General features: G+C 41.3%; 1 protein-coding gene across 2 annotated transcripts in view; it reads right to left on the bottom strand.

The window, feature by feature from the left end:
• Positions 1-17,119, bottom strand: part of BICDL1 (BICD family like cargo adaptor 1) — an 81,740-nt gene that overhangs the window by 22,482 nt on the left and 42,139 nt on the right. For both annotated transcript variants that reach the window (XM_049866310.1, XM_049866311.1), the window contains exons 3-4: positions 3,649-3,765; positions 582-728 (exon numbers count right to left, since the gene is read on the bottom strand). In XM_049866310.1, the coding sequence (XP_049722267.1) occupies positions 582-728; positions 3,649-3,765 (264 nt within the window). The remainder of the gene's footprint in view (positions 1-581; positions 729-3,648; positions 3,766-17,119) is intronic.

Genomic DNA, 17,119 nt, shown 5'->3' with positions numbered 1-17,119 from the left:
CAGTGGAGGCCTGGTGGCAGTTCTCAGATAAGTACAAATAATGGTCATAAAGCAATTTCCTTTAGGAAGAGAAAAGAGAGGCTAATTAGACTCACAAAGGGGTCAGCCTGTGCCTTTCCTGGCAACTACCAGAGGCAGGCTACGTGGCTTGCTGTGATCAGTGGGCAGTTTCTTGGTTCTGTTCTGTGCCAGTCAACTAAATCCACCCGCCCAGGAGACCAGCAGCAAAGAGCATTGTGAGCCAAGCACAGAAAGTCGAAGGCTCCCTCTGAGACCCTCTGGCAGATTTCACAAACGCTTTGAGGCCGGCATGACACTCCTGGTGTTCCAGCCATGTTAATAGCCCAGAAAGAACGCGGTGAAACTGCTCCAGAGGCCAGTGGTTCAGAACAAATTGGTGGGATGACCTGTGGGTAGAGATGCACCTGTCCCCAGGAGAGCCAGGAGTGAGTGCCTGCGGGGAATTACAACAGGGGCCATGGAGACCTCAGCATAACTCACTCCCGACCGCGGGGGTGGTCCTTTCAACTCTGGCTACACAGCTGAGCTTCTTTGATGCAGCCCACTTCTCTGCCCCATACCTGTAGGTCTTTGTCATGGCTTTGCCTCTCCAGGATCAGCACCCGGTCCTGCAGCTCCTCCACGGTCCCCTGGAGCAGGTCATTTTCCTCCAAGGTGGCACTGAGGCGATGCTCCAGCTCCCGTTTCCTATCTGACAGCATCTTGATCTGAAAGGGCGGAGAGCCACAGGGGCGGTGTGGGGTTACACCTGGGCTGACCAGTGGAAGGGAGGGACTAGCCCCAAAACACAAAGGCGTGAGCGCTGTCCAGAGGCTCTGTGCCCCATCTCAGAGAAAACAGCTGTGCAATCCTATGCTGAAGAGAAAACTCCTCCCCTCTAGAAACCTGTCTGGGAAGAGGTGGGAGTTAGCTTTAGGGAAGCTGGAATGTCAGATGCCAGGCAGAGGAAGGGAAGGTTAGTGTTCTGGAAATTCCAGAGATAAGATAGAAGGGCCCCACCTTGCCTGCCCTCAGCTTTACCCCAAGCCCTCCATTTGTGTGTGTGTGGTAGGGAGTGAAACCTAGCCTGCTTACTACTACTCTTTCTCCAGCCATGAGCACAAGAAAACACCCAAGAAACCCTCTGCAGCCACTGTACTGTATAGGGCTCCCTTCTCTCCCTTCCCACTGCTGGCCTGTCTGGCTCTGGAGGTCACAGCTCAGCCCTGGTGCCCCGGGTCAATGGAGGGTACAGACAACAAAGCAGTGCCTGTATGAGCCTGTGTCCTGGGAAGGACTAGGACAGTGACACAGGGAATAACTGATTTTACCAAGTGTCTTTTGCTGAGCAAGTAATTTGTGAATAGAAGCAAGTTCTCTCCTTTTACTAAACAGGATGGTACACTGAGTATCTAGCCAGCCTCAAGATAGGTAACTCTTCTTTTAGGAAAGTCTGTCCAGACTCTTCAGGGTCAGCAAGAAAACAGAGGGAAAGAAGAAAGATGCCAAGCCTTCTCTGGCCTTCGGAGTTTTGCAGAGTGAGGCACTTAGCCAGTCTTAGCCAAGGATTCACCCAAAGAACACTGCTCACTGCTCAGGCTACAGAGAGCCTTTACAAGTCTGCTACTGCTTTCTGGAAAGGTGCCTGACTTTCTGATTCCTACTGGCATCAGGGGGAACATTTGGAGTCCTGCAGGTCCCCTGGCTCCTCCCATTTATCACTTGCCTGCTGGAATGATTTCTCAACCAGCTTCTGATTGTAAATGTTTTCCTAACACGGTTGAGATGCTTTCCAGGCTCTCTGATCTAGCCTGGATTACAATTTCTTAAGGGCTTGACTTGGTTAAGTTCTGGAGACCAGCTCAGAACTTTTCCAGGGGAGACTTTGAAATGAATGTCTAGCTGGTCCCAGCTCCTCTGAGCTCCGTCTACCTTCCCCTCTGCATTTTGGCTGTTCTCACATGCATTAGAATTGTGTTCAGAGGGCACAGATCTTCCCTGGCCACCAATCAATCAGATAGGATGCTGTCCCAGGGAAACAAAGTATGTGGCCTTTGTCCAGAGAGATCAGGTATCTGGAAAGACAAAGAAATACTGTCTCTCAAGTGTGCACCTGGGTAAGGGACCAAAAGGAGCAAGTGCCTTTTGTGAATGGGCCCACTATTCCCTCACTGAAGCAAAGTTACTCACATGAAGGGAATTCTTACTCTAGCTGATTTTCATTTAAATACCCTCTGACCTCTACATTTTTCTTCCCTTGGATAATCTTTGTTTCCCAAGTTCCACTCAGTGAAGAAAAGAGGTAATTGCGACCCCTTAAAATAGCTAAGAAGTTCAGAGCTACATGAAGTAACTTATCTGAAATGAATAGTCTCATAGGTGGCTTTTAAATGCAGCAGTGATACTGGGATGAAGCAAAGAATTGGCATTAGGCCGTCAACTCCTTCAACCCACCTTACACACCCTGAAACTTGTGACCGAATCTGGCAGTAGGCATTCCCAGGAATGCCTCCGTGCCATGAGGGTCTAGAAGTGAGGAGAAGGGGTAAAGAGGAAGACAGGCAACTCGAAGGAGTCAGAGCTTGGCAGAGGCAGTTGAATGGCAAGTCATGCACACAAATGGTCACAGACACACATGCCAAACTCCACTGGAGCAAACTCTACTTACTTCAAGAACCTGCTGCTCAATACCAGTAGGAATTCCAAGGGAGGGAGGAAGGAAGGGGATGGGAGGCAGGAAAAAGAGAAGATATTGACAGATTTTAGGAAAAACATCTTCAAGTGATTTACAAAGCAGTGGAGCAGCCCATCTGGGCTTCTCTGGGGCCTGACCATAGCACAGTGGAGGGTGCTCACTCATTCTGGACTAGACTATCCTTCAAAGTTCTACTTGGCCAAAGGGCTGCTGTTAAACACTTAGCTGAGGGTTTCTGAGGAGCAGATTAGGTCGAATCATCCCCAGGGGAAAGCCTGTGTGGGCTGGTGGTATGACCCTCCCCTTCTCACCTCCCACAACTGGATTCTCACTGTATTGTTCCCTGGGTGCTACTTTCTCTTTCCTTCCCTCTGGTCCACTCAGGGCCTCAGACCCTGGCTGCCATGTTCTGGCTTCTCGGAAGCACCAAACAACTCACTTTCCACGTATTAACTCATCAAGTCCTCACAACAACCCCTGAGGCAGGTACTTCTATTACGCTTACTTTTCAGATAAGAATAATAAAAACCCAAATCAGTTGCTGTCAAGTCGATTCTGACCCATGGCAATTCCACGTTAAGGTGGGCTAAACTGGGCCTGAATGGAATGGAAAAAGGAAGGATTCTCTCTCCCATCATCTCTTTGGGATTGGCAAGGATTGGGAGATGTCAACATAGTCAGTGAAATGTAGGTCATTCATGATTTCAGCACTCTCAGCAGTAACTGTAAGCAATCCCTCAGCAACTTTATTTTTCCAGACAACAGGCCACCCAGAGGGACATGGATCACATGTTCCCCATTTAGCTTCTCACAGATCTCTCTTTAGAGAGGTTTTTCTATAGAGCAGGCTTTTGTTCCCAGATCCGAGGGCCCCTTATCTAAATGATCCAGTACAGCGCCTCCAGCGAGGAAACCACGTTCACCCCCCAAGCACTGCCACGTGGGAGATTTACCTCAGCCTGCAGGCTCTCAAGCCGGATGATGTGCTGGTTGGTTGAAGAGTTCTTCTCTCGGAAGTCTTCTCTGAGGGCGTGGACTTGCATGGAGAGTTGTCTCTCCACTTCTGATGCCTGCGAGCAGAGGAGACCTTGAGTTAATTCAGAGGTTGTGCACAGGAAGTCTGTTAAGATTTTTGCCTTTCATTACTCAAACATCTCTTTGCAACTTTCCATTCTAGAAGGAGTACTGAATGAGATGCTGGTTTCCCACCCCTGGTTCACTTGTTCTCTTTGCCAAGACAAGTCCCCACCCCCACCCCTACATACTATGGCTGTGTCTAGGTTCAAGACCACTTTACCGATCAGAAGAAATAGGCCCAGGAAATAGTAAGCTCTCAAATGTTAACTACCTTCATTATCACTCTGCACATAGGAGAGGCAGACCAAATCCACTGCCACTGGGTCGATTCTGACTCACAGTGACCCTATAGGGCATAGAGAGTAGCACTGCCCTAGAGGGTTTCCCAAGCTATAATCTTTACAGAAGGAGACTGCCACGTCTTTCTCCCACAGAGCAGCTGGTGGGCTCGAACAGCTGACCTTTTGGTCTGCAGCCGAGTGCTTAACCACTGTGCCACCAGGGCACGTAGCAAATATCTACCAAACTGAGAGACAGTCTCAGTATTTTATATGAAGGAATAAGACAGTTATGCCTACTGCCTTAGAAATTCCTTTCTTTTCCCCATCCATTTCCTAGCTGGGCCCAGCCAAAGCACCTACCTCTGGTCTGCATTTCTCATTTCCACTTTAAATGGTCACTATTTGAAATTCCCTGTTCACGTCTGTTAATATTTTTGCCATTCATTTCTCAAGGACATTTTTGCAACTTTTAACTCTCTGGGGAATTTGGGCTGAGGTACTTATTTTCCACCCCAGTCCATTTACTCTCTAGTGTTGAAACATGATGTTATTAGGTGCCACTGAGTCAATTTCAACTCATAGTGACCCTAAGTGACAGAGGAGAATTGCCCCATCATGTTTTCTAGGCTGTAATCTTTACGGGGGCAGATTGCCAGGTCTTTTCTCCCGTGCAGTTGCTGGGTTGGCTCGAACCAGCCTTTTGGTTAGCAGCCAAGTGCTTAACCGTTATGCCACCAGGGCGTCTTGCTGAAACACAGCAAACACTAAAACATCATTCAGTGTGCCAGCACCTTCCTTTCCATATGTAGGAGGGTCGTCTGAAAGAATGTTCACTTGGTAACACGCGAACTCCAGCCGACCTCCTGAGGCCTGCCTAGACCCCTCTGAGGAAAGCACTCAGGGCCACAGGACAAATTAAGTAACTGTCTCAGTGCTTTTTTTAAGGCCACATGGGGTCAGTAAGCTTTATAGGTTCTCGAGAGGGATCACTGTGTGCTGGAATGGTTAGGAAAGGCGTTTGGAGGAGGTGAAATGGTGATAATGTTGAAATTGTAGGCTAGCTGTTCAATGAGGCTCTCACTGTAATGTTTACATGCTCAATAGTTCTTTTTACCCTCAAGTGCTATAGAATCAATTGTCCATCTTTTTTTTTTTTGGTTCCAAAGTTTCAACAAATTTTGCCTCACTAGACTAGAGAGCCACCTAGGATCTTAACCTATAGTTTTAGTATTTAAACGACGGTTAACAAAGCATACGACGAAATAATATCAAACCATCTCTTTTCCATCCAAATTCCAAATTTAATTTTAGGCACTACCACCTTTTTTCAGACTTTTCAATCACGTATTAACACAATGTTATTCAGTCACCCTTGTCTAATAACGACATCAGTAATACTTCTGAGTGCTTACTACGTGCAAGAACTGAGCTAAATATTTTAAATGCATCATCTTGTCATCACAACCAAGGCAAGGCCTTTCACTTCCAATTTACCAGTGAGGGAGCAGACTCGCAGTAGTGAAGTAACTTGTCCAAGATCTCAGTAACTGGTACCATCAGGGTGGGAAACTTTGGTTTGTCTAATCCCCCAATTAGGAGTATAACACTGCCTTCTTATACCTGAAATAGTTTTTCCTATATCAGAATTCTATTACTATTGAAAGCAAATTTTACATGAGCCCTTTTTTTTTTTTTTTCCTCTTTTAATGTGAAGAAATTTCATTTAAGAGTCTTTGGAACTGTCTTCTAGTGGAATTTCGGGCCCATAACGAAAACTCCCTCTCCTATGCTGCAGTTTGCCTGCCTGCATTGAGTTCAGTTGACTACTGGGGTTTCAAATATGTTTAGACTTTCCCTGATGGAGCAGAATGGTGGGATGCAGATCTCAAATTCTCGTAAAGAGACCAGGCTTAATGGTCAGACTGAGACTAGAGGGACCCTGGAGGTGATGGTCCCCGGATGCTTTGTTAGCCCAAGACTGGAGTCATTCCCGAAGCCAACTCTTCAGACAGGGATTGGACTGGACTATAAAATAGATAATGATACTAAGGAGTGAGCTTCTTGGTTCAGGTAGACATATGAGACTGTGTGAGCAACTTCTGTGTGGAGGTGAGATGAGAAGACAGAGGGGGATAGGAGCTGGTTGAAATGGACACAGGGAATACAGGGTGGAGAGGAGGAATGGGCTCTCTCATTAGGGGGAGAGCACCTAGGAGTACATATTAAGTATAACTTTTTGCATAAGAGACTGACGATTTTTTAACTTTCACTTAAAGCACAAATAGATAAATAAATAATGTTTAGACTTACAAAGCACTGGATAACTCAGGCAGCCAACCTTACACCTAGCATGACCACCTTGAAATCAATCATGAGGCAATGAAGCCACAGAGTTTCACTGTGGGCTACAAATCTAGCCCAGCTGGAATCAGAAAGGCTCCTGTAGACCAGCCCCCTCTCAAAGCAATCTTTCTGGAAACAGTAATTTGTCTCTTCCTACCAGGAAGTCCAACTCCAGAGCCTGAATTCTTAATCACCAAGCTATAATGTCTCCTTTAAATGTTTTACTCCTTTGGATGTGTCTAAGGATGTACTGTTTACAACATACATTTCCTCATTTGAATCTCCAGCAGCCCTAAGAAGCAGGAATCACTGGTCTCATTTTGCAGACAAGGAGGTAGAGACTAGAGGGAGTGCCATGTACTGCCAAGATTGCTCAGCTACAGTGGCACTTCCCTGATCTTCAGCCACATCATGGCCACATTCCAGCCTGCGCGTCAGTCATTTTCCTGAAATGGTGATGGAGAGCACTTATAAGCCAGGGTTATAAACCTACTATTCTCAAGGAGCTAAAGCACCTTTCAAAGTCAATTATTTTGTTTTTTTCAGAGATGGAATCTGGCTCAGATCTTTAGATTTGACTAACAGAACGAGTATTAGTTATCAATTTCTGCACATAAAATAAATAATAATCTTGTAAGTTTATACGGAACTGTAATGTTCTAAATGCTTTCCTGTCAAAGTATCAGGAGGCCTGCAGGGCTAGTCTTAGCTCCATAAAGAATTCCAGAGCTTCTGTGAAGCTCTCCAAGTAGCCGAGTTATTCAGAACAACAGGAGTCTCTTTGAAGGGACCCACTCTGCTCCTGAGATGGAATGATGGTGTGACGGAAAGAAAAAGGAAATTAAGACTCAAATGATCAGGGTTAAAGTTCCTGTTCTACCGTATGTATGTGTCCAAGTTATACGAGCAATCTGATGCCTGGAACTTTTTTTCTGGGAGGGGAGTGACATTAGGACAATTCATTCTTATAGTAGAAAATGGCAGGCATGGGTCTTATATTTACTTCTCAAAAGTAACGATGAGTTCTGGCTAGTTACACAGCCACTAACAGCTGTGGCAAAGAATGACATCTGTAATCATACCCATTGAAAACCCATTGCCATAGAGTCGATTCTGACTCATAGCGACCCTATAGGACAGAGTAGAACTGCCCCATAGGGTTTACAAGGAGCGCCTGGTAGATTCAAACTGCAGACTTTTTGGTTAGCAGCTGTAGCTCTTAACCACCACACCACCAGGGTTTCCTCCATAATAGTAAGTTAATATAAAAATTAAACAAATTCAAAATATAAATATAAAAATTTAAATTAAAAGAAAGGAACAAATACCTAAACTGAAATCATACCATCTATTTTTTTTTTCTGTAATCATAAGTAAATATAAAATAGATGGTATGATTTTAGTTCAGGTATTTGTTCTTTTTTAAAATTAAAAAATTTTTTTCTATAATTAAAGTAACAATGTTCAGAGTAAAGAGAAAAAAATACAGAGAACTGAAGGATTAAAATGAAAGGTAAAAGTTACCACTTATCCCTAATCCTCAGGGCTACTCTCCAGAGGTAATCACTATTAGAGATGTTTTTTATGAGTCCTTCTAGAAATTTTCTATTCCTATCTACCTAAGACATTACCATAAAAAAAACCTTGCTTTTAGAAAATATATATATATAGTTAACATCCTTCCATGTCAATATGTAGATCTATCTCATTCTTTTTAACAATTGTCTGGTATTTAATTGTGTGAATGGACCATAATTTGTTTTAACTAGTCCCTGCTGGGTAAGGATTTAGAGTATTCCAATTATTTATTTTTTGGTCATTACAAACATTGCTCCAAAACCACCCTTCTGCACCCATCTTTGTGTTTATGGGACTATATCCTATAAGTGGATAATTCCTAGAAATGGAATTGCTAGATAAAAGAATATGCATATACTTTTTGATAGGTATTTCCAAAATGTCCTCCACCCATTTATATCCCTACCCACAATATACTAATATGCCTGCTTCTCAATGCCTTGCTACTATTGGGTATTATCAAACATTTTAATCTTTGGATGCTTCTTTCTGATATTTTCAAAAATTTAAGTTTTAGTTTCATTGCATACAGATTGGGTGATAATGAAAACAAAAGACATGAAAGAAATAAACAGTTGTGGTGTGAAACGCTCAAGTGTTTTAACACTTACACAGTCCCTGAACTATCTGAAATGCACTCCTTTTATAATCTGAGTGCTTGAGTTATTATTATTTAATTAATCCTCAAGTTGGCAAAACATACTGACAGTGGGTTCCTTCTCCCTGATGTGCCTGATTTGGTCTGAGTCCTACCCAGGACAGATTCCTCCCTCCCCGCTGAGCAGAGCGGCTCCATGATTACTTTTCTTATTGCCGTGATTAATAACAGATGAACATTTCTCTAAACTGGGACATTTAGATTAAGTTTGTTTAAACTGGCCAAGCAGAACTGTTAACTATAGACTTTCTTGTTAAATGGAGAAAAGGAAATTACACTAGTTATACAGGAGCATCCATTTAACATGTCAAAAGAAAGAAAATAAACCAATTGACTTAGAAATCTTTGTAGGGAATTTTTAACATTCTGCCCAATTTACTGAGTTTTACTTTAAGAAATTCTCCATCTTTTTTGTGCCAGGGCATGACAGATAATGGGCATCTGTCTGAAACACGCTGGGGGTGGCCCCGAGAGACAATGACGAAGACGGTGAGGAGACAACAAAGGTTCACATATTGAATATTCTGTGCTTCACCCTGTTCTAAGCATTACACATTTATCATCTTGTCTAGTCTTCACAATAAGAAGTAGGTAATCTAACTTTCTCTACTTAAGGATGAGGATACTGAGGTTAGGTAATTTCCCAAGGTCATACTGGTGCTGTGAAGTGATGGAACCAGAATTTCACCCAAATCTCCTGCTTCTGTATAGTTGGCACTCTTAGCTTCAACACCATACTGCCTCCGCACTACCCCCTTGTCTTACTTTCAAGAATACTTACTGACATGAAAGGAACCTTAGAGCAACAACCTTGAATTTACTCTAATTTAAGAGAAAGGGCAAATTATTTTAAAACATTGGTACTTCACTTTGGTCTAAAACTGCTACATTAGGGCACTACTTAAAAAACAAACAAAAAATTATTTTTTGGTTTAACTCTGCTGCAGAATATGAGCACATTTAAAAAACACTGATAACATTTTGTTGCTTTTCTCAATCTTTCTACTTATATGTATGTGTGTTTATAATTAGTTATGATCATACTGTTCATATAGGTTTTTTTCTTTTTTTTATTTAGAATTACATCGAAAGCATTTTTGGAGTTATTTATTACTACCCTTCTCAATCATCACTTTAAATGACGGCATAATGTTCCTCAGTAGATGTGTTATAATTTCCCTTACCACTCCCTTACTGTGAGGCACCCGGGATTTCCCATATTTTGCAATTATAATGCATTGATGAATATATGTTACTAGGGTGGTGGCAGTAGAACTTACCAGACCAGAAGTCTGTATTTTCTGATTTCCAAGGTTTTCCTGTTAAAAGCTTTTAAATTGAGTAATGGGTGCTGTGTGCCTATCAATAGCAAATTACAGAATCAGTCCCCTTTTAACTTTTGATTATTTATGGTAATTATAATGATAGCCATCTACTAGGGAATAAACAAAAGAAAAAACAGGCTTTTTGTTCTCACTAGAGTAGTCCCCCAACTCCCCCAAAGTCTTTCAAAAATAAAGCTCAAAAGTGAATTTTGCAAATTATTTATTTTTTCCTTAATGTCTGAAGACAGTAAGACTTTTACCAATTTTTTCCCCCCTAAGAAAAGGCTTTGTTTCTGGTAATACATTAGGCAAGGATTATTTTTTTTCTACTGAAAATAGCTAAAAATGCTGGATAAAACAGAAATGACTTCCTAAAAGCATCAAAGAGCTGACAGGTAGTGACAGAACCATGGTAATGTTTCCCATACCTAAATAATGACAACCAACCAACGGAACACATGCATACATAAAAAACTAGTTGCCATCGAGTCGATTCTAACTCATGGTAGCCAAATAGAATAGAACTGTACTCCCTAGGGTTTCAATGGCTGATCTTTTGGAAGCAGACTGCCAGGCATTTCTTCCAAGTCATTTCTGGGTAGACTCACACCTTCAACCTTTCAGTTAGCAGCCTCATCTGTTAATCATTTGCACCACCCAGGGACTCCAACAGTAACAAACCTAACTGCATTACAAATGAATAATATAACCACACTGAAGGGGGTGTAGAAGAAAATAATTAGATAGGGGCCATGCCTAATTTTATGTTTTATTTGAACTAGCTTTAAAATTAGAACACAGTAACAAAGCGAGGCCCGTCAGGATACTTTGGAAAATAGTCTTGACTATATGCCGTAAGATTCAAAACAAACTATACACAGATGCTGCATTCTAGTTAATAAATTTGTTTTTCACAGGGTTAGTGATTCTGAAGCTACTGTATGTGTTTAACAGGATTGAACAAAGAAGTAAATACACTGTGGATCATGAGAACCAGGTATCTTACATTCAGAAAAAGAAGTTACAAATAAGGAAAGTGGGGAGGTTAGAATGAACCTGGTGATGTTACGTTAGAATTGGTGGTAACAGTGTGAACTTATATATATTTAGTGTACATATACAGTGACTAGAGAAATTAATATAGATGCATGTTTATGTGTATATTAGTATACAAACACATATTTCCTAGCTCTGTCCTCAGAGAGGACTTAGAAGCAAAGACACCAGAGTTACAACAAACACACCTACTGCCCAGATCTTGGTTTCTAAATACCATTCTCTAAAACAGGAATCAAGGCTCCTTAGAGAAATTTCTGAGAGATCCCAGTTTCAGTTTCCCCATATGTAAAATGAGGATAAGATCTACCTTTAAAGTTATGCCAGCATTAAAATGCAATAATGTATATAAAATGTTTAACACAGATTAAAATATGTAAAATATTATAGATATTTTTATTATTTATGATAAAAAGAAAACTAATAAGAGTACTGCCATTATTCATTTAAAGTAAGCAATTTGAGAGTTGAAACCTCGGAGACTGTTGGGTTCAAACCCCTAATTTTGCAGGCAGTGAACTGAGGCATGGGTCAACAAAGTGAGGCCCATTAGGATACCAACCAGTTCAGTGACTGAAAAAGTCCTCCTGCCCAAGGTCATAGCATTAGCTGGCTCTGGTATCCTATTTTCAGTTTCTTTCCATTTCATTACCTTTTTTTTTAGGCAAAAACAAATAGCCACATGCTGGACAATTTTTAGGGATATCAAAAACCCATCCCCTGGAATGAGAAAAGTCTGGTGCCACTAATGACATTTAATATGAGGGAACGCCTGATGAAGCCAATGCATTACTGGGGGTCCTGTTTATACCAGGCACGTGTAAAAGCTGCTCTTTGACGTTTAGAAGGTGTATGACCGTTAGATAGAGGCCATGTCTAATTTTATGTTTTATTGAACTAGTGTTAGAATTAGAACACAATAACCATTTTGTTATTACTACCCTTTTAATCATTACCACAAATGTAATCCCTCAGCATCAAAGACCAGTAACTCAAGCAGCACTGGTTTTAACTGAAAAAGGACAAACCTTAATCCACTTTTATTTCTGAAAAAAGGGCCATTCTTCAATGTCAGATTCCTACTGCTAGTTAATAAAAAGGATTTCAGAAGAAGTCAGAAAGAATAAAAAAAAAATTTTAAGTGTTCTATTAGAACTCATAATAAAAAAGGACCTAGATTTCCCCAATGCGCTGTAATCACAATGCAAGCTTTTGATTCATTCTTTTTTTTTTTTTTTAAACCAAGATGAAACAATACTCTGAGTTAACTTCGTGGCTTGGCAATTTTTGCACTAATTCCAACATGGACAGAACACTTACTCTGCCTTGAATTGAGGGTACACAGGTGAGTAAGACAGAACTTGTGAGAAAGCGGTCTTCTAAACTCACAGTCTGAAAAGAACATGATCTTCCTTCTCTACCATTTACTGTGCTGTGTGACCTCAGACAAACTGCTTAACCCTCTGTGCCTTAGTTTCTTTATTGTAAGATGGGGACAAATGTAATACCTACCTTCTAAAGTTATGAGAATGAAATAAACACATGGAAAGTGCTCAGAACAACATCTCGTACAAAGTAAGGACTGTATGTGTTAGCAGCTGCTATTGCTGATGTCATTGTCATCTTCATCATTATTGTAAGACAGCTCTAATGATCTCGAATATCAATCCTGATTGAAAATCTAATGCTTAAGTCATTGTCACAGAAAAGTCTAAAAGATTAGATGGAAATGAGGGCAGACCTTAGAGAGCCTAACACTCTAAGGAAATTTGGTGTAGGGATTAATGGAGGACAGAGAGGCAGCGTTGCAGGGACTCTGGGCATTGAATGGTGGTGTGGTAATAAAAGAGAAACCCTGAACGGTCTTGGGGCTAAAGGAGAATGGATATGGAAACACAGCCAAGCCAAAAGGATTAATATCAAGCTAAATCCAGGTACTACACGGTGCCTAAGAACATGTCCATCTTGGATTGAGCTTCTCTGGTCCTCCAGGATCGAAAATACTGTGAATACATGGACCTCCTGGACTATGAAATATTTATGCTTTCCAAAGAAGACTTCATGAGGATGCTTTGAAAGGATATTGGGAGGCTTTTCATATCAGGCAGGAAGGCTGGGGGAAGGTAGACACTTTGAATGATATTCTACTTAACTAATTTTAATTTAGGACAGTGATGAGGTAAACACTTAGGAGTCCTTCATTGTAAGACAAATGGCATCACAGGGACACATTCAGGATTCCCTCGGAAAATAACTGTCACATCTAAACCTAATAAGGATTTTTTAAATTAATTTTTTAATTGCATGTTAGGTGAAAGTTTACAGAGCAAATTAGTTTCTCATTAAACAATTCATACATATACTGTTTCCTGACATTGGTTGCCAACCCCGTGACATGTCAACACTCTCCCTCTCTGGAGCTCCAGTCCCCCGTTTCCATTCATCCAGCTTTCCTGTCCCCTCCTGCCTTCTCATCCTTGCCCTCAGGCTGCTGTGCCCATTTAGTCTCGTATGCGTGGTTGAACTGTGTGTATTACTGCTTGTTTTACAGGCCTGTCTAATCTTTGGGTGAAGGGTGAACCTCAGGAGTGACTTCAGTACTTAGTTAAAAGTGTGTCTGGGGGCTAGTTAATTTTTGTAGTATTTCAAATTTCTTTTAGTCATTATGGCTCACCAAACCAAAAAGCCCATTGCTGTTAGGTTGATTCCAATTCATAGCGACCCTATACGACAGAGGAGAACTGCCCCATAGGGTTTCCAAGGCTGTAATCTTTATGGAAGCAGACCGCCAATCTTTCTCTCATGGAGTGGCTGGTGGGTTTAAGCCACCGACCTTTTGGTTAGCAACCAAATGCTTAATCACTGTGCCAACAGGGCTCCTTTCTTTATGGCTCACCAATGGGACTTATCTAGACCTAGAAAAGAAGGTTAGAATGTTAAAGTGTTCTTGTTTGGAGGTGGAAAAAGGTTAGGGAGAAATTGCTTTCCAAACCAGTGGTCACTTTTTTCTTCCCACCAACATAAAAAAAATCTATTTAATCAGATTATAACATTTTCTCCAAAGTGCCATATTCCTGAACATGCCTCTATGACTGGGATCATGGTGTTCTCCCTTTCTGGGATGTCTTTCCCTGAAATTTTTCACCTGATACATTCTTAACTCAATCTTAACATCCCAGCTAGAGGTGACCTCTATATTGACTGTATTAATCTCTCAGGGTAGAATTACTACATTATTTGCAGTCCTTTTATAGGACTTACCACTTTCTATTTTGTTTACTTGTTTACATGTCTGTCTTTTAGACTGCGAAAGACTTAAAGGCAGGAATTGTATCTCCTATTCAACTTTGTTTTTCTAATAAAGTACATGGCACATAATAGGTGTTAAATACAGTACATTTACTATATGAGATAAAATCTGAACACCTTAAGAGTACTTTTTGAGAGAGTCAAGCTATGACTGTAGAAAACAGAAGTGGGATTAAGCTAAACCCCAGGAGTGCCCCTTTAGCAAAGTTCCACCAGGATCATCAGGGAATTAATGAGATAATTTCCTTTGATTTAAACAGCTCATAGCCAGCAAAGGGTCCTATTCCTCCTGTAGGTCATCACCATGGCTCAGTTAGATTTACTTAGTAAGGCTTTGATGTAAATGACCCATGACTGATCCCTGGATTTGCTGCTCGGTGCGTGCTTCTACCTAAACCTTCACACTGCTTTTGCATGAAGCATCTTTTAATACTCAGAGCCCACAACATCTTTGGCTGTGCCCTGTATAAACCTCACTAAAGTCTTTCCTTTTATGAGGTGATTTTCTTTTTTTTTAATTTTATTTATTTTGCTGTTCTTGAAAATCTACACAGCAAAACAGGTACCAGTTGACAGTGATTGCATTTTTCGAGTTGTGCAACCATTCTCACCCTCCTTTTTTGAGTTGTTCCTCCCCCATTAACACAAACTCACTGCCCTTAAAGTTTCTATCTAATCTTTCAAGTTGCTGTGTCAATTTGATCCCATATAGTTATTAAAAAAAAAAAAAAGCATAATGCACAAGGCAGACATTTTTTTACCAATTAAGCTAAACTACTGTTTGGTTTTAAGAAGATGTCAGGGGGTATTTTTGGTTTAAGGTTTAAAGATTGATTATCTTAGGGCAATAGTTTCAGGGGTTCACCCACCTCCATGGCTACAGAAAGTTTGGAGTCCATGAGAATTTGGAATTCTGTTCAGCATTTTCCACTTTTTGATCAGGATTTTTCTATAGAACCTTTGATCAAAATGTTCAGTAGCGGTAGCTGGGCACCATCCAGTTCTTTTGATCTCATGGTAGGGTAGGCAGTTGTTCATGGAAGCCGTTAGCCACACATTCCATTTCCTCCTCCTATTCCTGACTCTTCTTCTTCCTCTGTTGCTCCAGGCAAATAAAGACCAATTGTTACGCCTTGGGTGGCTGCTTGCAAGCTTTTAAGACCCCAGGCACTACGCAACAAACTAGGAGGTAAAATAGAAGCACTAAACATGTTATTAGGCCAATTAACTGGGATGTTCCATGAAACCATGGCCCTAAACCTCCAAATGAAGGAACCAAATCCTATGAGATGTTTGGTTGTACATAAGTAGCCTCAGCAGCTACTCTTTTTTTTTGGTCATTGTAAATATATCACACAACTTCAGCTAATTCAACTTTTTACAGGTGTACAACTTATTGACAGTACTTAACAGTAATTGGCATGCAATCCTACCCTTAATCAATGCAATTTTTCCATCACGGTAAACCAAAACTCAGTTCTCCATAAGCAATAACCATTCCCCTTTCCCCTTCTCTCCCACCCCTGGTAACCACTAACAAACTTTAGTCTCCATATCATACAATATTTGTCCTTTTTTTTTAAACTATACTTTAAATGGTTTACAGAGCGAACTAGCTTCTCATTAAACAATTAATACCCATATCATTTTGTGACATTGGTTGGCAACTTCATGACATGTCAACACTCTCCCCTTCTCGACCTTAGGTTCCCCATTACCAACTTTGCTGTCCCCTCCTGCTTTTTCGCCCTTATCCCGGGCTGGTGTGCCCATTTAGTTTTGTTTTACTGGCCTAAGAGTGAATCACAGGAATAACTTCATTACCGAGCTAAAAGGGTGTCGGGGGAGGGGGCATACTCTCCGGGTTTCTCCAGTCTCTTTTAGACCAGTAAGTCTGGTTTTTTTTTTTTTTGAGTTAGAATTTGGTTCTACATTTTCTCCAGCTCTGTCCAGGACCCTCTATCGTAATCCCTGTCAGAGCAGCTGGTGGTGGTAGCCAGGCACCATCTAGTTGTACTAGACTCACTCTGGTTGAGGCTGTGGTAGTTGTCGTCTATTACAATATTTGTCTTTTTGTGACTGACATTTCAGTCAGCTCAATGTCTTCAAGCTCCACCCTTACTGTAGCCTGTATCAGGTCTTCATTTCTTCTGCTGGCTGACTAGTATTCCATTGTATGTTATTTATCCATTCACCTGTCAATGGGCTTTTAGGTTGTTGCTACCTTCTGGCAATTGTGAATACTGCTGCAGTGAACTATTAGTATACAAATCTCTGAGTACCTGCTTTCCAAATCTTTTGGGAATATTCCTAGGTGTGGAATTGCTGGGTCATATGGTATTTCTGGAAACTCTGGTGGCGTAGTGGTTAAGTGCTACGGCTGCTAACCAAAGGGTCGGCAGTTCGAATTCGCCAGGCGCTCCTTGGAAACTCTATGGGGCAGTTCTACTCTGTCCTATAGGGTTGCTATGAGTCGGAATCGACTCGATGGCACTGGGTTTGGTTTGGTTTTGGTTATGTTATTTCTATTTTTAGTTTTTTGAGGCACTGCCACACTATTTTCCACATGGGCTGTACCATTTTGCATTTCCACCAGCAGTAGATAAAGGTCCTAGTTTTTTTACATCCTCACCAACATTTATTTCATTTTTTAAAAAAAAATCTTAGCCATTCTAGTGTGAGTGAAATGATATCTCATTGTGGCTTTGATTTTCATCTCTCTGATGGCTGATGATGTTGAGCATCTTTTCATATGTTTGGTGGCCATTTGAAGGTCCTCTTTGTGAAATGTCTATTC

Source organism: Elephas maximus, chromosome 22 (genome assembly GCF_024166365.1).
Source record: "Elephas maximus indicus isolate mEleMax1 chromosome 22, mEleMax1 primary haplotype, whole genome shotgun sequence".
Lineage (NCBI taxonomy): Eukaryota > Metazoa > Chordata > Mammalia > Proboscidea > Elephantidae > Elephas > Elephas maximus.
Note: the sequence above shows the minus strand (reverse complement) of the source record. Positions and strands in the feature narration are given on the sequence as shown.